At 36.7% G+C, this 22,442-nt stretch overlaps 1 protein-coding gene across 3 annotated transcripts in view; it reads right to left on the bottom strand.

Annotated features, from left to right (window-relative positions):
• Positions 1–949: 949 nt before the first annotated feature.
• HSDL1_5 (Inactive hydroxysteroid dehydrogenase-like protein 1) overlaps positions 950–22,442 on the bottom strand; it is a 38,871-nt gene continuing 17,378 nt past the window's right edge. The window contains exons 1-4 of one of the 3 annotated variants that reach the window (XM_051212735.1): positions 13,202–13,440; positions 8,504–8,854; positions 6,649–7,429; positions 950–1,905 (exon numbers count right to left, since the gene is read on the bottom strand). In XM_051212735.1, the coding sequence (XP_051068634.1) occupies positions 6,821–7,429; positions 8,504–8,854; positions 13,202–13,210 (969 nt within the window). In that variant the 5' untranslated portion in view covers positions 13,211–13,440 and the 3' untranslated portion in view covers positions 950–1,905; positions 6,649–6,820. Of the gene's footprint in view, positions 1,906–6,648; positions 7,430–8,503; positions 8,855–13,201; positions 13,457–22,442 lie in introns of those variants that run through there. The other 2 variants (XM_051212734.1, XM_051212731.1) reach the window with 2 other exon arrangements.

The following is a 22,442-nucleotide window of genomic DNA, read 5'->3' as shown; positions in this document are numbered from 1 at the left end:
GTTAAAATCTAACTTCAGTGAATCTATGACATACCAAGACGAAATGACAATTCAATGATAAAAGCTTTTGAGGGTTGTCTAACAGTTTCCGATTCATGATCGCAATAAAAACTCAACAATCTTCACAATTCTAGACTGATAAATATGCACCATACAAATCATTTAATTTCTGTGAGGGCTAGGATACTGCAAGGGTGCCTTAACCAAAGCAGGTGGTTTTCTTTAAATACCGCACCCGGAGCCTTTGAACTAAGCGTCTGATCCACAGGGCAGTGAAGCAAAGTCAGGAGATACAATCGCATGGTAGCCGATGACCAACAACTGTCTCATGCGCCACTTACTTCTTTAATATCCTGGAGTCCATGTGCACCATTGGTTTGTAATCAGGGTTTTCCAATTCCACCGGGCAGATCTTCTATATTCCCTTACCTGGTTACAAAGTTAGACATTCGGTTTTTCTTCTCACAACTTCATAAGCAACATCCTCATCTCAAGAAGGCAGTAAATAGGACTTCCCTGTTAGTAGCTGTGTACCCTTTACCATATGAGACGATTTCCAAAAGTAGAGTTGACTATTTCCATCCTCTGTCGTACCATTGCGTTTAAGGGCATATATATTTACATACCTAGTGATAATGTAGTCAATAAAGGTTAATTTTTTTTAATTTGACAAACTCTGTATTCAAAAAGAACAACAGCAACAACAAACTAAACCTCACTATTACAAACATCCATCAAAACTAAACAGATTTCATATCAATCAATCAACATAAAGTATCACTTGTAATGAAATGATAATGTATTATATCTGTTATAGCCCAAGGCCTCCAATCAGAAGAAGCAAATTATCGACCGGATTAACGACGCATAAAACCCGTGAGAGCAGTCTAGTATCCCTATTGGCCCTGCTCTGTGCCTAGCCCAGCCAGTTAAGTCCAGAACACCAATCTCAGCCTCTGCAATATGAATCATTTATTTCAAACATACTGAATTTATATACTAACCAGACAGACCATATCGTACCAATAAAAATAGGAAACAACACTTGTACAAGATTTAGCCAAAAGTGGCTGTGAGTATGGGAGGTAGTAATTGATAGACTGGGTATAATTCAAGAATGGTAAAACGTATAATAATGGTTCATAAGTCAAAAGAAAGCTCATTATAAGAAAAATATGAATATAAATAGTTTAGTTATTTAACAATTATATGATAAAAAAACATACGCACAGTATTGGTCCATCAATAGGATCTCAAAAGTTACCATTCATTATGTTTATCGGGACAGTATCATACCATACTATACCATTATACATATTTCTTACGTGCATTCACTCTAGCATATGTCAATAATATCCACAATGATGTTGGTAATAAATCAAAGAAATAAGCTTTATATTCATGTAATATATAACCAGTAGTCTGTTGTACTACACCATACATATTTAATGCACTATGAACAAATGACTTAGCAGATGGATTAAAATATGATGGTTTTTCATGTTTAGTCATTGGTGTATAGATAGTTAATGGACATAATATTTGTATAATCACATTCTTTTGATACTTTTCAGCAATTAAACATTTGCAAAATTGTATGATAAACGCTTTTGTTGAAGAATATACAGTTAAATATGGAGTTGTTCTAAGTGCTGAATAAGATGCAATGTTTATAATACCAGGATTAGGTCCTTTCTGTGTTAACATCTTGGGTAGAATGATACTTGTCATCATTACTGTAGACAAAATGTTACAATGAATGATATTTCTTATTGATTCTTCATTTGGTGAATCCATTTGACCAGTAAATAACTCTAATGGTAATCCCATACCAACATTATTCACTAAACAAGCAATTGTAGATAATTGATCAATAGCAGGCCTTATTATATCATATGTATCATTCTAAAAATATATATAAAACGAAGAAGAATTTGAAATGAATAAGATTAGGTTATTGACCATGTGAATGATTATGTAATATAACGCAGTTAAAAATGTACTGAAGTTACTTACTTACTCCTCGTGGAGGAACATAGTCCACCCAACCAGAATAATGCTCTTTGATGATTCTAGATTCGTGAGATTCCCATTATACAAGTGCAATATAGTGCTTCTTTGAATAGTATTAGAGCTGATACCTGAGTGTATGGAGTATTATCCTCTTCGTGCTTGGAGTATAGTAGCATCTCTTCCGTATCTAACCTTTGCTGTTCAGCCTCGGTCCAATGGGTTTTGTTGATTCTTAGTACTGCCAATTTATATCTTCTCATTTCTGTTTCTATTTGACTGATTCACCCACATTACTCGAACGTTCCATGTACCAATAAAAATTGTTGCTAGAAGGGGCATCGGCCTCATGACTTCCGATGGAACTCGGCTCTCACCATGAGGCGTCATAACTCTTCTAAATGAAGACCTTCTAACTCCCAGGGCACAGTTTAAATGATTTCAATTATTTTTTTCCGGTTAGCGTTTTTTTTAACAAGTTAGTTTTCTACGGGAAAGGGTTGCTAACCCCATGTCCAACCCTACTCTTTTACCCGGGCTTGTGAACTGCAGTAACTCTAAAAGAGCTATGGGCGAAGTGAAAGGTCAGATATAATATTACATGTTATATATTATGTCAATAAATATTTTACTCACTAATATGAGGATATATGGTAATGGTGAGTGGTCACCAAAAGACAACAGCAATTCAAGTACACTGTCAACTATCATTCATACCAGTGTATTGTGAATCTGTTATTAGTCTCATACTTTGTACAACTTCAAAGTAGTTTCTCAGTGTAGTTCGTTTTTTGGTCTTAATCTTCTCTTTTGGCCTCGAGGATTCCATGTCAGGGCTTGCTTTGTGACGAATTTGGGTGCTATCCTGAATGTGTGTCCTATACAGTTCCAGTGATTCTTCCTCCACTGGTTTGTTCTCTCCCACAGTAGGTTGTTGCTGATAGTGTGGTGTCTGACCAACGGATCCGAAGTATTCTGCGTAGACAACTGTGAATAAACAATTGTATGTTGTGGATGATGGTTTTCGTAGTTCGCCAAGTTTCCGCCACATACAGTAGAACTGTCTTGAAATTTGCATTGAAAATTCTGATTTTGGTGTTGGTTGACAGTTGTTTTGAGTTCCAGGTAATCTTCAGCTGTAAATATGCTGGTCTTGCTTTGCCGATCCGTGCCTTCACATCTGCATCAGATCCACCGTGTTCATCAATGATACTGCCAAGATATGTAGAGGTTTATACATCCTTCAAAGCATTATATCGGAGAATCTCGCTTCTACCTTTGTGTATGTTGAGATCTAGTGCTGCTGAGGCTGCTGCTACATTGGTCGTCTTCTCCTAGATTTGTTGTTGCGTGTGCCATAGAAGAGTCAGATCATCTGCAAAGTCTAGATCGTCCAGCTGCATCCTAGTTGTTCACTGTATCCCGTGCTTACCCCAGAGGTTGACGTCTTTATAATATAGTCGATCACCAGGAGAAAGAGAAAGGGTGAGAGTAAGCAACCTTGCTTGACATCGGTCTTCACCTCGAACGAGTTTGTCAACTGTCCTCCATGCGAGATTTTGCAGTTTAATCCATTGTAGGAATTCCGTATGATATTGACTATCTTCTGAAGCACGCCACAGTATCGAACAAGCTTTTATAATGTCGTCAAAATTATCATATACTACAAAATATCTATTCACAAACTAATCTTGTATTATCATCATTGTAGACACGCCAACTGCCTTTCTATATTTATCTCAATCTATGTCAGATGCAATTATCTTTCTCTTTTCTTCACACTTCTCAAAATTAAACAGAAACTTCAGTGACTAATCACCGTCCCACTTTATCGATTAAAGAAAATAGAAAACCATTGATACTGAAAATAAAGCATCTCACAATCACTCATGCGTTCATTAGGATTACAATACTGAATGGATTCTGAGAGAATTTAGTTTGTCTTATCTTATTTCATACAATTTGACAAACATACATAATGAATGACACAATTTCAAGTATCAAAATAATCTCACAATAATAATTAAGAAGTTCACAAAATACAATCACATGGAAACAAAATGTTCCCTTGACAACTAAAAAACAATTGAGTATGAAATCGAAAACATACATTGTAGACATTTTATAGAATAAGAAGTATTATAACAATGTCAGTATAAGATCTTTCATATATTAGATTAGCAAACAATGTTAAGGTTTAAACATCTATATAGCTTAATTCTCTTTAGTGCACAGGTTACTAATCTATATTTTATTTTAATGCCAATGATGGATGTGTTGCTCAATTTCATGGATTAGTTGAAGTTAGGCATTAACACGGTTGGATCGGGGCTCAGTGATTTGGAGGTTAAGCGTTCGTGCCTGAGACTAATAAGTCCTGGGCTCGAATCTTCGCGAGGCGAGTTCGTGGATGCCTACTGATAAGGAGTCCCACAATAGGACGAAATTACCGTCTAGTGATTCCGGGTTTTCTTTGGTGGTCTAACTTCAATTTTCCAGTTACTATTAAAGGAATCAATTTAATTTCCGCTGAAGCTTCTTTCTTTTCAATTGACGAATGAGCAATAAATTGATTACACTATAGACTTTGTTTATTATAAGTGAAACAGATAGGAATTTTCTCATAACTATAACCATCTTATGTAAGTCATCAATCTAGATCTAGACAGTCACAAGATACAAAATTACTGTATAATAATATTATCCTGGAGAAAAAAACAAGACAGTCGGATATTTCAGTTCTTTATATTTACTATATGGAACTTTGTTCCCTGAGAGTTCCATATCAATGGATCAGTATGGGGTTGTGGAGATTATTATGTTTTTGATTGAGATCATAAACTGATTGATGTTAGATCATCATTGAAAATCTGTAAGCACCGGTCTCTCACGCGAAACCGAACGCCCTGAGTTCGAATCGTGCGTGACGGGATCGTGAATGCACACTGTTGAAAAGCCCTGCAATAAGACGAAACGGCCATCCAGTGCCTCCAGGTTTTCACTGGTGATGTAACATCAATCGGTTCATGATCTTATTCAATGGATCAGTTGTTATTTTCTCTCAAATAATTTTCTCGGCATATAAGACTTGGCTTGAGTTACACATATCAAATTATTAAGGCAATAGGAAATCGACGATTTAATCTAAGCCAAAATGAATATGGATACAATATAATATGAATCCATCCGATATCTTAGTTTCTCATTAACTCTATACAACCAACTACATGTTAAAAGTTTACACTGAGATAAGATATAGTGTAAAACAATTGACATAAATGAATGAAATGTATTGAAATGACAAAGATTTTCAATAATCACCATATATGGATTTATATGTAAGAATAAGTCGGAGGTCATTTGGTGTTAGAAACAACAACAAAATAATCATGAGGGGTGGGTGATGTAGTAACTGAGTCAAGTTCAGAGACAGATAACACAAATTTTGTGATAATTTTAGAAGTAATGAAGGGTTTGCATAATATTGCTGGAATTAAAAAGAACAGGTAAGATGGATTAGTTGGGGTTTGCGTGACTATCGTGACTAATGATTGGAGACTCTTGGTGATATAGCTCAGAGTGGAAATGTATGACTGAAGGAGTCATACACAATTATGCATAAAATAAAAAATTAGTAATGAAGAACATTTATATGTACGTGGCAAAGCATATACATTGGAATAATCGAGAGAATACATGTTTGCATTTCTGAACATGTACCAAAGAAACTGAGAGTGTGTGTGCGTGTGCCTGTGTGTAGGGAGGGGGTAAGGGCTCTTAATAATACAATAGCTTGGCATTTATTTAACACTGAGCATACCATTGATTTTCCTCAAAATTTTAAAATTAGTAGACAAAGAAATACTGCTTCTATTTCGATTGCTGAAACACATGAGATATGTGTTATGTTGCTCTTCCGTTGTCCAATTCTTATTTTATGTACATTTAAACCATCACCATCCTCCTTTCACCTATACATTTCCATTTACTCAACTCTTTTAAATTATATGAACTTCTCAAATCTTGTTTAATTATTATGCAACCTATCTTACCATTCAGTCAGTCAGCTACAACGTAGGATCAGGCACATATATGTATCGGTTCAAGTTGACATACCACATTAGCACAAGATGAACACCAAATTCATAGAAGTAGCTACTCTAAGGGTGGTAATATATAAAAGAAGGATTGTGCCTAAGGGTTATAGTACAGGAAGAAAGAATTAGTTGGTAGAAAGAAAGATTTTAATCTCATAGTTCAAGGGAAGACGAAGAGTGTATACACCTACACCATTGTGATCGATTCTGAGTCATGTCACCTGGAGTCTCTAATCATTAGTCAAGATAGTCACGCGGACTCGAACTAACTCATCTTATCAGTTCTTATTAATTCCAGCAATATTATGCAAACCCTTCATTACTTCTAAAATTATCACACAATTTATGTTATCTATCTCTGAACTTGATTGAGTTATTACATCACCCACCTCTCATGATTTTTTGTTGTTTCTAACACTGAATGACCTCCGATCTGTTCTTTCACTCACACACACATACATATATATAGTGATTATTCATAACGTTTGTCATTTCAATACATTTTATTCACTTATGTCAATAGCTTCACGCTAAGTCTTACCTCAATGTAAAATTTAACAACAATTTGGTTGTAAGCAGCTAATGAGAAACTACGGTATAGAATGGATTTATATAATTACATTTAACTAATAGGAAAGAAATTCGTAAAATTTTCGAAATATTCATTTCGAGGTTTTACTGTTTCTCAGGAAAGTTGAAAAACAACATTCATGTTAGTCAAACTTCTTCGATTGTCTACTGATTGGAGTGAACGTACGTTCGATTATTTTTACCCACAATGATGTTGGCATTAGATTGTATACAAATGCTTTTAACTCATGTGGAAAATAACCAGTGGTTTGTTGTTCAACACCAAACATATCCAATGCACTTTTAGCATAGACTTTAGCAGATGGTGTGAAATATGTGGCTTCTCTTAAATCGGTCATATTTGTAGATACAAATAATGGATACATCGTTTGTATAATCACATTCTTTCTATACTGTTCTGCAGCCAGACATCTAGAGAATTGAATAATGAATGCTTTGGTTGAAGGATAAATTGTCAAGTAGGGCGTCACTTTTAAAGCTGTATAAGATGAAATGTTTATGATACCAGAATTAGGTCCTTTCTGTGTTAACATTTTCGGCAGAATCATGTTTGTCATTATCAGTGTAGATAAAATGTTACAATGAATGATATTTCTAATTGATTCTTCATTCGGTGAATCAACTTCTCCAGCAAACAACTCGAAGGGTAACACCATACCAACATTGTTAACTAAACAAGCAATTGTGGACAGTTGGTCAACAGCAGGTCTTATTATTTCATAAACATCATTCTAAACAAAAGAGAACACAAGATTTGTGGAAGTTGATCATTCGAATGTTCCCTAAGTGTTTAAGTGTTTGAATATTTGATCAAATTTCAAAAATGTCAATTTATTCTGATGCGTTTACATTGTGAATTGTAGATGAATCTGAGACCAGTTCTCTACCTTGTTTGTCAATGGCCAACGCGATATACACTAAGGGTGTGAGATCAAATATCCTGATATCTGTTCAACTAGTATACCATATATTGATAATAAATGTCTGCGTTTTTCCGTCTCCAATATTCACGACCGAAATCCAATCAATGTTTGACAGTTTGGGTGCATCGTATGTGGATGCCGCTTTGGTATTAAATTGAAGAATCGTTTTAACAACTCTGGTGACAAGATTGACAGCGAAGTTTCCACTGTCTACCTCCGTGTTTGATAAATTATGTCGTAACCATTACATTATTATTGTTATTATTATTTTATCATCACTGCAGACACGTCAACTGTCTCTCTATCTCTCTCTCATTCTATATCAACCACAATTATCTTTCTCTTTTCGTCTTACTACTAGAAACTAAATAGACACTCGATGACTAATCACCGTTCCACCTCATCGACTGGAGAAAACAGAAACACATTGACACTGCAAATAAAGAACGTCACAATAATTTGTAAGTCCAATATGAACAGAGTACTAGAAAGATTGTATGGCAATGTAGGACCGCACACACACACACAGAGATGCATAAATACATACATTTACTCGCCTTGATGAAATGTTTTTGATATGAAGCTGATATATCTCATGCACGTGAATCATAGAAATACTTTTCGTGAAAAGAATGTTTTCAATCACATTTCTACATTAAAATGCATGTTATCATTAATGATCATTTTGACATGACCACATGACTCAAGTGTCAGTAATAACTCGACTAACAATCTATCAATTTATGAACAAGGCAATTAGTGATACACAACTCCTGTCAATCTATTCAAACACTACCGACTGGTAAATCGAACTGATTACTTAAGTCAATGACAATAATTTAAAATTATATGATTAACAGATTCATTGAGAATGGATATTACTTTAGTGAAATCTGCAACCACAATTCGTGTTTGAACATTGTAGGTATTTGCGATTCGTTTAGCAACGGACGACAGTTGTTTCTCATCATTACTGATAAGCATGATATTGAGACCTTCTGTGGCCAGTTCTTCTGCATACGCTTCACCAATACCTGACGATGCACCAGTGACAACTGCCCATTCACCAGCCTGACGAAGTGTTTTCCGTTTAGATAAGCACCATACTCCAACAGTGTATTTCAAATAGATCAACAATAACTGTGAAAGTTTGAAACTTATCCAAGAAACGATGAGTGCAGTAAGCAAGAGTAACCGATTCTCTGTGATAAGTTCCACGAAAGTCAAAGTGCTCTAGATCACGAAAAGATCAAATAACTAGGTGAAATACTGAGATAAACAAAACATTCAAATAAATTATGAGAATGTAATTTGTATACGAATATCAATTGTATTCGACTGTGGATATCGGTTGCAACGCAAATGCAGTATTCATTGTTTACTGGCTATCGGATCGATCAGACTTCTCTGACACTTGCCTATTGACTATTCTTGTAAGACTTAACTCAATAGAGTAGGTTGAGTATAGTTGACAATTTTGACGGTTTTCGAATAATTTCTGTCATCTGTTATTTACGTTGGTAAACGTTTGTTTGAAATTTTGAGTACTCGAGATATTCTTATTCACAACCCCTGGAAAACCGTTTGGTTGTGAATCTATATTAATATCAATAATTCAAATTTGTATAAAGTGTTGAAATAGTTGATAATTAATTGAATAATCAACAATGATTTACGTACCATTTTCTTCTGGATAATATTTATGTGTATATGATGTTGTCAATCATGTCATCACTTAAATACTCAATACAGAAAAACAGACATGAATTATGGAAAGTCACATTTGATAACTTCAACAATGGATCAATAAGAAATGTCATTACATTTGTTTATCAGTACGTGTTTTTTGTTCGTTGTTTAATGTTTCATTAATTCCATATGATATATTGTAAATTATCATGTGTACTGCTCAATATGTTCCAGAGTTAATCGTTTAATACAGAACTCAAATTCATTGGTTAAATTTAATATCATATGATTCAAACGAAAATCAATATTTGAATTATTGCCACTGTATGGGTCCTTGTGTGTGTGTATGCATCATGAACTTGTTTCGATTTATTTTACAAATCAATTATTTTCAGGACTTAGGCAGTAACCATTGGATTTGAACGATCTTTACGTAACCTCTCCAAATAGGATAGATTGCCTTTGGTAATTCTCCTACATCCTTTATCAACTTACTTCCAATCTCCGTATTTTGGGGTTGTTTTCAGACTCGTAAGAAAAATATGATAGCTTTCCACAAAGTTTGAGAACATTTCCCAGAAAAAAGTCAATGTGTCATAAGATTCTGGAAAAATATTGAGGATTTTCCCTAGACCTAGAGAAGTTTTGGGATTTTAATGTTACTTCTCCAGAATGTCACCAAAGCTTCATATAGCGGTGCTTTCTTTACTCCGGAAGGAAGTCGATTAAACTCGATGTATGCCTATTATCATTAGTTTACGTCATGAAGAGTTTACCTCTACTTATAGATAGGCTTCGGGTAGATCTAGTTTTTCAAAGCAGTTTTCACCACTTAAGATCGTAAGAAGATCATCTGCAGTGGGCAAAATATAATGATATTGTTCTAGCACATCATTTAATCCAGTTAAGGAGTCTGCACAGATCCATAGTGTACCATTTAGTTTCTTTATGACCACTAGGAAAATTGCTGAAGATGAGAATGAAACTGATGATAGAACACCATGCCTGAAAGATTTCTTCTGATTGTACCTTTCCGTTCCCTCATTTCTACCATACTACCTTACACCAATCTCCTCGTTATTGTTCTCTTTTTTTGCGCTCCTTAGCTTTTTTTTCTATTTCTCTTCGAATTCTCATTGTTTTGTGTGGCGCATATATATTGGCGCTCTCTTGTACCAATATTCATGTGTTCAAATAAATAAATAATACACCATGTTTTTCTAGACGTTGGAGTTCTTCGTGTAAACCTGGTAATGATGCATATGGAACTGGTCTTTGCGGCGGAAACACTGGATTAACACTTTCTTCAAGTAGAGATATACATTCGTTGCTGTGCAATGCTCTAAACCTTCTGCAAAGTGTTTGTGAGATACCACTGCTCCTTATCTTTACTTACAATTCTATTACCTACGTTTCGCAATGGGATATCTGGAATCTTGAATCCGTAAAAAACGAGTCTAAACCGAATAAATCTAGGTTATCGTCTGATATGTAACATATTACACTTATAGTCACATCTTTAAGTGTTACTGAGCATGGCAGAACTCCAATAAGCTTCATTTTATCACCTGTTGCGCTCACTACAGACTGGCTTGTAGGCTGCAGACTGAGCTTTCTTCTTTTGGCCTACGTTCTTCTGGAGAGGATGGTCGTGCCTTAAGCGTTATCCAATTTTAATTATATCAAATAGCCATTTGTCAGAACTTCAGTAAACTTCCTAACCGGTCTTTCATGTACTTGATTTACCGAAGATACAGTAAATGATTCAAATGGCTTTATATTTGATCTGTACCTTCTTCGGAAATTTCACTCCCGGTGGTTATTTCGCTGCTTGCAATAAGTCTCTCTATGTCCAACAGTGTAAGATTACCTTCAGTAATGGTGTTTAAACGGACGGAACCTTGCAAAATACCAACCACCACAATGCCAACATCTGGACGGAGGCACTTCAGACTTTTATTTCGGTGATTTTTTGTGCAGTGATGTTGAGGTCTTGGAACCAGGACGCACTTTACTTTGGATTACTTGAACGTCAAATCTGTCTTGACCAACGAACTGAACTAGTTTAATGTCGTTTTCGGGGTTCGTTAGTCGCTGATATTCTTCAGCAACTTCCCAGTGTTAAAGCTGGCTCCTGATTAAGACAATATAAGGAGGGAGGGTGGCGTTACTGACCAGTAAACATGATGGTGGGGAGATAACTTCAATCCACCCATGTTTGTAGGGCAGAACATTTTGTTTAATTACGGCTCCTTATGGTCTACTGGCATGTTACGAACTTAAGGTATTAATGCTGATTTATCATGCAAAATACCTCATTAAATCGTGTTATGAACGTTGAATTGGTTTCACTTCCTACCTAGTAATCCTATTACAAGCAAACTAGACAACTCGATAATATACGAAGTCTACTCAAGACCCTATGATACCTAAAACTTAAAATAATAAACCAAAAAATTAAAAAAATAATAATACGAAAAAAGGTGAAAAGAGCTCCAACAGCATCGATAAAAAAGGAAGACAGTCAATTGTATATCACAATAACTGTTTTTAGCACTATATTTTATGACCACACATAATCTCATACTTTCAGCTCCTTTCTGAATCCCCTCCATTTGTCAGTTTGTGGAAATAGGCCTGACAGCCTTATTTTGTAAATGGTTTTCAATGTTATTTGTATTTATTTTGTCAATTTCTCACCACATGTACATTTATCACTAAATGATTGTACCTGTTGTTTTAGTAAATGACCTTGGACACTTTTTCCGTTGTGATACTAACATAGCGTGACACACTTTTCGTTGTTCGCAAATACACTGCTACACACACACGCTCCTTGTTCTATTCTCACGCGTTATCGAGCTAATCGCATTCTAAATCGAGTATTATCCACATTTTAGACTGCTGTGCCATTTCTATCACATACTACGTCAAAGGAACTTACTGGAGTCATATTTACCTCATTGGAGTTATTACTCATAAATAATTGTGGATTTTTGGGACCAAAACTCAACGGAATACGCAACAACTAGCTGATTTAAGTAACGTCCCTGAACTTTTATTTTGTGTTACTAATTTATAAATTGTTATTGTTACATTAACTTTTGGACGTAATAACTTTATCGCTAATTTTTGGTTATTATACTTTTGGTCCACCACAATTATTTGGTGAGCCCGACGTGATTCGAACACGCAGCCTTCCGTAATAGGCCGTGGGTTCGAATCCCACCTCCGCCACCAAAATAATTGTGGTGGACCAAAAGTATAATAACCAAAAATTAGCGATAAAGTTATTACGTCCAAAAGTTAATGTAACAATAACAATTTATAAATTAGTAACACAAAATAAAAGTTCAGGGACGTTACTTAAATCAGCTAGTTGTTGCGTATTCCGTTGAGTTTTGGTCCCAAAAATCCACAATTATTTATGAGTAATAACTCCAATGAGGTAAATATGACTCCAGTAAGTTCCTTTGACGTAGTATGTGATAGAAATGGCACAGCAGTCTAAAATGTGGATAATACTCGATTTAGAATGCGATTAGCTCGATAACGCGTGAGAATAGAACAAGGAGCGTGTGTGTGTAGCAGTGTATTTGCGAACAACGAAAAGTGTGTCACGCTATGTTAGTATCACAACGGAAAAAGTGTCCAAGGTCATTTACTAAAACAACAGGTACAATCATTTAGTGATAAATGTACATGTGGTGAGAAATTGACAAAATAAATACAAATAACATTGAAAACCATTTACAAAATAAGGCTGTCAGGCCTATCTCCACAAGTTGTATGTCCACTCATACCTTGTTTACACTTATTTTCTTTAACCTATTAAAATGCTCTTGCTTAACAAATACCTCAATAGAAGAAAATTAGACTGAGTAATCATACCTTAAACATTCCTTCATGAATATTGGCTACTCTGCCTCTCGTCTTTTCTTTTACCTGCTTCCTCTTTCAGCCCCCTTGAGACATGGAACGGGTGAATTCATCCTGCACCATCCTTAATGCCTTGGATATTCCAAAGGGACGTAAGGTTGCGATTTCTAGAAGCTCATGTCTACAATGGACCTATCCTTGACCATCAGTCGCATATTCGCAACGCGACTTTCATGAAGCGCGCCAACAGTGATACTGACTAAAACCATATGAATGTAGATATCTACATTCATATCTTTTAAATTATCAACCCAGCTGAGTAATTTACTACAGTGGATATTCTATCATTTGTAAAACTTTGATCTTGCCTGTAAACTGGCATGCCTCATGTAACAAACTGTTCAAATGGTTCAAATGGTTGTGGACGGAATAGAAGAAGCTTTCGCTTAACAGGCTTCCGTGTCTAGTAGCAGGGGATCACCAAATCCTCCAGGCAGGAACCTAGGTATGTTAACAATAAAAGAGGAAAAGAAATTGGCAAATCATAGTGTGATGCTGTCCTTGGTCCTTAAGAATAGGTCAAGTTGCCTCTTGAAGGACTCCTGAGAAGTCGCTTGGACTAGCTCGGCTGGCAGCGAATTCCAGATTTTGACAACTCTTAAGGAGTAGAAGTTATGTCTACATTCCGTCTTGCTATGTTGTGTTTCCAGTTTCTGGGTGTTACCCCTTAGGTTATTATTCGAACTAAGCTTAAGTAGGTGTTTAAGAGGATTCCAGAAGTGTTAAGAATACTATAAGCCATTAATAAATCACCTCTAAGACGCCTATACTCTAATGGGTAAAGGTCTAGTGAATGGAGGCGTTCTTCGTAAGGTTTAGATTTGAGTCCTCGAACTGATTTTGTGGCTCGACGTTGGATACGCTCCAAGGTGACCTTGTCCTTTTGGAGTGAGGGAGGGAGTACTATGTTTCCGTACTCTAAATGGGGACGGATGAAACTATTGAAGATTGTATGGAAAGTTCGTCCGTCAAACTGTCCAAAAATGCGCTTCAACGTTACCAGTGCAATGTTTGCTCGGAAGGCATTTTTGTCACAGTTAGCGTAAGACTTTAAATCATGGGGTACCAAGACTCCTAAATCTTTTTCGACTTGGGATACTACTAGAGAGGAGTTTCCTAAGTTGTAACTGTAGTTTGCAACATGTCGCAGGTGGACTACTTTACACTTTGAAGTGTTAAAGGTAAGTCCGTTATCGTCTGCCCAACTTTAAAGTCGAGTCAGATCCTCCTGAAGTGCCTGTATATCGTTTTGGTTGAGTATCTCTCTCCAAAGTTTCACGTCGTCGGCAAAAAGTAATAAGTCTGACGTTACCTGTTGAAGAAGATCATTTATGTAGATCAAGAAGAGAAGAGGCCCTAGTACTGAGCCCTGGGGGACCCCACTAGGACACTCCATAGCCTGAGATAAAGTGAAATTAACCCTAACCTTAAAGTGTCGATTTTTTAGTTATGAAGTAAGCCAATCGATTAGAGGTGGTTTGATACCTAGTCGTTTGAGCTTATTGGTAAGACACAAGTGGTTAACCTTATCAAAGGCTTTTGAGAAATCAAGGTAAATGATATCAACCTTTCCCTTGTGATCGAGGATGCTTGTCCATCTGTCCACCGCAGTCAGCAGGTTGGTTATACAAGAGTAACCCTTCCTGAAACCATGCTGTTGGGATGAGAAGAAATTTAAGGACAGTAGATAGTTGTTTAAGCCGTCGCATATCAGGGACTCAATGAGTTTTGAAGGTAATGACAAAAGAGCCACCGGCCGATAACTTGAAGGTTCATTGCGTCGACCTCCTTTGAAAATTGGTGTGATGTGAGCCAACTTCCAATTTTCCGGTAATTTGCCTCGGCTTAGCGAGTGTGAAAACATCACGCTAAGCGGCGTTGCCAGGATTGAGGCTGCTTTTTGAGAATAAATTATTATTATTCCCAAGCAACACAAAAAGGGGAAATAAAGCGAACGAAAGCGTAAATAAAGGGGAAATGTCGCTTTTTCGCCCTTGCGTCGGCTATTTAGGGGAAATGTCGCTTTTTCTCTCTTACGTCGTGTATTTGGGGGAAATTTGTCGACAGTTATACGTAACGTACAGTATTTGAATGAACGGCATCCACAACTGAGGTTTTCATAAACTTCGACAAATTAAGGCACCACTTAATTAAAAAAACAAAACTAATGTCATAAATACAAGGTACAAATTACGGAACCAGGCATTCGGTTGAGACGCATATACACTGACTTCGTTATTTGTTTAGCTAAAGTGTTCCTACATGCTTGGGAGCCATCACAAAAAACTTACGTGATGCAGGTGAGTGACGTGCTCTCAGAATTTCATGTTCATTGTGACTAATTACCTTGTTAGGCCAATAATATGAGTTTTGTTGAAGTCAGTGAGAATGTTCGTAGACGTAGGGTCACTGTGAACTTGTCACGTTCCCTTGGTTGTCACAGAACAACTTACAATAGGAGGTAGAATAAAATGAGAGCTGCTTTCATGAAAAAATATGACTTCTTTTCGTTCAGTGAGTTTGCTAATGAAAGCACTCTAAAAGGTAACTGAGTTCAACAGTGATGTTTATTAAAATGATAGAAGTAAAGACGGAAATCAGTTGTAATGACAGTACTTCAACTGTTACACCATCCACTAGCAACATCAATCAAAGGCTTCAAGATACTAGTGGTATGTATATTAAATTCATACGTGAATATATATCTTGTAGGATCTCCTGAAGTGAACTTGTGCTCTCATAAGTTCGTAAATCGCAAAGAACTGATGAACGACTTTATGATGTATCTAATGTCAAATACATCTCTGAGCATAAGAGATGCTGATCGGGTTTTGTATGGTCTACGAGTTCTTATCCCGGACATACCGAAAAGCATCAGAGGTGTCCTAAAGACGTGTCCAAGTGTTCAACCAAAGTTTATCGGCAGTGGGGTTTACTACCATCTAGGATTGAAAGCCAATCTGCTTAGATATGTTGAGCTTTGGTTGTGTACTATTGATTTTGACTCTTTAAATTTATATCTCAATGTAGATGGACTTTCTATGTCTAAAAGCTCCAATCAACAGTTATGGCCTATACTAGGAATTGAATAATGATAAGGTAATTATCACACAATTTATGAACTTCACTAAACTATTATACCACCCAATCTGAATTAACCCCTTTTTGACCTCTGACCTGTTTCTAGCATATATATATATATATATATATATATATAGTTCTTATTGTAATCCAGTTATTTACACTCATTTATGTCAATTGTTCCACACTATCTCCATGTAAAAAATTCTATCACAATATTGGTTTGTAAGCGGCTGACGAGAAACCTCGAAATAATATGAATTCATACTATTCTGCATCAATATTTGTTCTTGCTCTATTTAAGTTCAGTGACTGCTTTCAGTCTTCAGTAATAAGGATAGGAGGTCTATCGACCTATATTAATCCTTGCAGTTTGTAATATTGTGGAGGTCCAATCTCGTTTTGAATATATTAACAGACGGTGCTGATATTACGTGTTCCGGTAGAGAATTCCAGTAATTCACTACTCGGTGCGAGAAACGGAATTCCAGACGTAAACGATTTGATCTCGGTTTTTGAACATTCTTCGGATGTCCTCTCAAATGACCAGTCTCAGACGGAAGTAAAAGATAAGACATGTTAACACAAAGGTCATCGTTCAGTATACGATAAGCCAATATTAGATCACTTCGTACTCTACGGTAAGATAACGGAAATGAGTTAAGGTGTCTCAGTCTGTCTTCATAAGATAGGCCAGATAGACCTTGTACCATTTTAGTACCTCATTGTAGGACTCTTTCCAGCATCTCTGCTTCATACTTGAAACAAGGACATGCTGCTTGAATCCCGTATTCTAAATGTGGTCGCACATAAATCGGGTATAGTAAACTAAACATTTCATCATCTAAATACTGGAAGGACCTACGAATAGACCATGATACCCTATAGCCTTTTGCAGCAGCAGCCTTACAGTGACTAGTGGTCTCGAGATCACTGCTTAATATGACTCCTAAATCTGTATAGTTTCTTGCTTTGGGTAGCACAAATTCACGTAGTATATAGTCATACGATTCATCTGAGTTATTTAACAGCATCACTACAGTCTTATTAGGATTTACTTCTAGTGACCACCTGTCTAACCAATGGGTTAAGATCGTCCTTCATTACTATTCTATCCGACATACTATGTATGGGTCTCCAAATCCTTATGTCATCAGCGAAGAGTAGAACGGATGATTTTGCTACAGTCGGCAATTCATCTACATAAAGTAAAACGAGAAGGGGACCTAGGATTGTACCTTGGGGAACCCCACTTTTTACAGGTACCCACGAGGAGAGAGCCCCATTAACCCCTCCCCTTTGTCTTCTGTCATGGAGAAAGTTACTTATCCAATCGACGACTATATAATGGATTCCACAACGTTCCAGTTTGAATTTAAGAACAGAATGGGAAACCTTATCGAAGGCCTAACTTAGATCTATGAAAATCACATCGACAGGGGCATTCCGATCCTTTGCCGCAGCCCAATCTTCTCGTGCAATGAGATTTGTCAAGCAAGATACGCCTTTTCGAAAACCATGTTGTGCCCTGGATAAAAGATTATGCCCTTCAACATAGTTTATAACAGATATCCTTCAGTTTTACAACTGCACTAGTTAAGCTAACGGGTCTATAGTTACTAACTAAATCCCTCCTCCCAGCCTTGTACACCGGACTTATTATGGCGTCTTTCCAGTCTCTAGGATGTCTGGACTGCCTTAGAGACATGTCGAATAGTATCGCCAATGGTTCAGCAATTTCATCTGATATGGCTTTCATAATCCTGGCATGAATATCATCAGGACCACTGGACTTATCAGGTTTGAGATGCTGAAGTAGCCTTAAAACGGTACCTTTCTCAATGACTACAGGGTCCATCAGTGAGCCGCCGCGATCACAATGAATCGTTGGTCGTTCCTCATAACCGATAGAAAACACTTTACTGAAATATTCCAATAATGCTTCAGCTTTTTCGGTATCATTTTCTGCCAAGACTAACGGATTCTCTTGTGTCAAAAGTGATGTAATTCCATCGCTTCTCGGAGTTCGCCTTTTTATATACGAAAATAACCGTCCCGGACTATATCTAGAATCCCTAACCAATTGTTTTTTCATATGATCATCTAGTCTTACTTATTAACGCTTTACAGGTATTCGTAATCTTAAAATAAATGGATCTGTTTTGTTCTAAGCCAGTAGAGATGAACTAATTCCAATGCTTCTTCCTTTTCCTAAGAAGTTATCCATGGTGGACTGTTATTCGGTCTTCGTGGCACCAGGTATGGTATGAACGGGGACGTAACTAGACTAAACTTACCTTTAAATACAAACCATGCTTCTTCAACTGATGAACTAGTATCTACAAACCAATCTGTCTTAGCAGCGCATTCCTGAATGGCTGATATGTTAGCTTTCCATACATTTGAGCGAGGTGTAACCTGATCGTATAACATGCCCCTAGTTCTAAACATGAATGACAAAACAGCGTGATCGCTGTTCACTAATGGCGGAAGAATATTTAGGTCGACAGTATCCTCATTATCATGAGTGATTACCAAGTCTAACAGAGAAGAACCTTGGTTAGCACCAAAACGTGTGGGTTTGGATACATGCTGTACTAGTGCGTGCTCCATTATTGTTACCACGATCCTACTACCAAAGGAGTTTATAGATCCTTCCAATTAATATCAGCTGCATTAAAGTCTCCTATTATCAAACATCTGGTATTTGCACTCCAAAAATGAATGTGCTCTAAAATAAAGTCATCAGCTAGGCAGACCAGGCTGCGATAGATGACACCTAGCATAAATGTACTACATCCGATAGCCAATTTACAGCTAATGATTTCACAAGTACCGTTATCATAGGATTCGCTAGCAGAGGAGCGGATATTTATATTATTGGCTATATATAACAGGACGCCACCTCCTTTTCTACACCCATGTCTATCACTCCTGGGGTAATGGTATCTGGATAATTCTGGAGTAATGTGTAAGTCATGGACTAACCAAGTTTCTGTCACTGCCACGATGAGTGGCTTTAATCTATCCACGAATTCTTCTACTTCATAGAACTTATTTCTTAGACTACAAGCATTGGCATATAAAACTCCTAAGTAGAACGGCCTATCCACACAGGCCTTGATAACATTCGCTTCCAAGACCTGAGGATCCGAAAACCCACTAGCCGGAGATTTTTCTCACCGTTTTGCTGACGGGTTTCTAGTTCAGCTAATGCTTTCTTTCTTTTTATTCTATCTTCGAGAGACATATCAGGTCTAACCCGTATATCGGTATTGTCGTGACAACGAGCGCTACTTAAGAGGAGATCCCGTTGCTTTTCCAATCCTAGGATTACCTTAAGGAGTCTACATGGTTGAGGTTCAACGTTTTCCTCAGTCCTATTGTCTGTTCTAACCAGTTTTTTTACCTGAACTCCTTTAGAGTCATCTAGTAAGATACTGCGAATATATTCTCCCAGCTTCTCTAAATCATGCGCGTGTTTAATTTTGAGATCTGGGTCGCTTGAATCCAGCAATTTGCTCACAATAATATTCGTTGAGATTAGATTCTTTTTCTCACTCACGCCAGGGTGAGTTTCTCTCCTACTGTCAGATTTTGGTAGTGCATTTAGTGACTTGCTAACCATCTGCGTATTGCCTACAGCCTTTTTCTTTTCGTTTCGTTTTCTCCGTACTGTAGTCTATTTTTCATCCCTCAGGACACTTGGACTATTTGGAGCAGTGACGGTTTTATCCAGATCTTCAGTTTCTACTACGGCTGCATGGTTACCAATATCAGTATCAGGTGGTACTACACCCGTCATTAATGTTAACGGAGATTTCACTTTTCCGTCAGTCATAGTCGGTTGTTTAAGGCGTCTCGTAACAGCTCGTACTACACTGACGCAATCGTCACTGTCAGTGCTCGTTTTATCAGTGCATGCGCCATCGTTCCTCTTACAGGCCAGGGCCAATACACTAATAACCTCCTGTATTAGTAACGTCTTATTTGCACAGCAAAACATGCAGAGCCAGTATGAGTTAGGCTTCGAACATCTTTAGTTTGCAGTGGGACTTAAACGGGTGCACATCTTATGGAACCACTTTTTGCATTCATCACACTACATCCCTTCCTCCACAGGGAACAAACAGTTTGGTTGTCCACATTTGTGAGTACTACCAACCATTCTAGTCAGATTAAGGTGTAAAACACAATATAATCGCAGTATGAACACAGTGTCAGTCAACGAGTAAAGAATGCTACAAGACAAACTTTAGCGAGATTTCAAACCTTAACTAAAGTACTTTGATTTAAACCAAGAATGCTTTTGATGCAATAACTGCACAAGTACAAAATTACTACCCTTTTTGAAACACCAACGACAAACTAATATGGAATCAGAAACGATACCGTAATCGAATACTTTAACTGAAATAAATTCAATTAAACTGTAAACAGTAATCCTAATACGTAATAACGATCAAAACAATAGAATTTACTCAACGAGGAAGAATACCACTGTCCTTTTAATTAGCGCGCGAAAATCATTTTCAGTGTTTTACTGTCATCATTGTACAACCTTTTACTATCATGTTTACATTAACTCCAACATACATTTTATGTACATGGGAGAGGTGGTGGGAAAAACTCTGTTTTCTATTAACTACTTTATGAGCATTTATTAAATAGGTACCTACTTTGCTATAGGCGAAAAGTTTTCCGTCAAAACGTTGACAACTAAAAAGTCGACCGGGTTGAATCCAGCTTCAACCTCAGCGACCTCTAGTTCTCCAGAGGTGTATAAATAATCGTTGAATTGTCGTTAAGCAGCCCTAATAAAAAATTAATTTTGCAAGTTGAACAATTTAACTTTCCGGTTTTTCCACTTTACACGGCAGCGTTTCATCATTTGTTCCAATGTTTTTATTGTAACCGAGTATTGCGGTGAAAGAGACTTTCATTTCCTCGACTTCATTATGGTCATCTAAAAACAATGAAATAAAAGTGATTACAATTTACCAAAACTGCCGTACCGTGCATTTTCTCAAAGTAAAGCGACTATTACAATCTATACTATCAAGAATATCGGTTATAATCACATCATAGCGATAAATAAAATGTTCGTTGTTCAGCAGCCATTTCCTGGGGATAACAACAACTTGATTTTTCTCTCCTTATCATTAACGAAGATGTACTGTCCTGATTGATGCTGCAAATGAATACTGAGGGGTTAAAAATTGAAAATTTATTACACTCATGAATATTCATTGGAACTTCCTGATGGATGACGCCAAATCACTAACCAACAGACATACTTACTGCATAAAAGATTATATTCGCGACAGGCCTTGAGAACATTAAGATCCATTTCGAATCTTTTGTGTGTGAAAATCCCTCCATGTATACACTTGCAGTTTCTTCCCATTTATTCCTTTAGTTGTACATTTTGTTAGTCTTTTTGATTCCATTTGAGTTGTTAATATTTGTATTTCATTATAGTTTTTATTTTTCTTACGCCTTCACTAAGTTTCGTCCTGAACTGCATTTATGTTATTTTACTTGATACTTAGTCTTGGCGGCAGCCATTTTGGTTTGTTCATCCTTTTGATTGCGTTGCTTATATTGACTGGAATTGCGCATTTTTGATTGTGAACTGAGGCACTCTTCCAGAATCGAAAACACTCTGTGTTATAAAGCAACCAACTATTATCTTTTGAACGAATCTGTGCGTGGTCTATCCAGACAGGATAGAACAAAATTTATTTGTTGTGATTGGTAATTTTCTTGCATCCTTTATTAACTTCTTTATTTATTGTAATTTAGATTTGATTAATTGAACAAATATTGGTTGGATAGCTGGGCGGTCATATTTGTTTAGGTAACGATGTACATTTAACTTTATGATGGATATTAGAACCGTCATTTACCTAATTACTTTGTTCTGGTTTCAAACGGGCGCGGGCGCGTGTCTAACCCACCTAGAAAGCTATTCTTCAGTCCAAACCTTAGTTTGGATCTTACAAGAAATGATGTCACATTTTCTATCGGTATGTATGTAAAAGGGGAACAATAACCCTATAATGTTGTGTCGGTATACAAATACACTTGCAAAGTGTATCTGTCAGTGCAA

This window comes from Schistosoma haematobium, chromosome 3 (genome assembly GCF_000699445.3).
Source record: "Schistosoma haematobium chromosome 3, whole genome shotgun sequence".
NCBI lineage: Eukaryota > Metazoa > Platyhelminthes > Trematoda > Strigeidida > Schistosomatidae > Schistosoma > Schistosoma haematobium.
The sequence above is the reverse complement of the archived record's forward strand: the minus strand, read 5'-3'. Positions and strand labels throughout refer to the sequence as shown.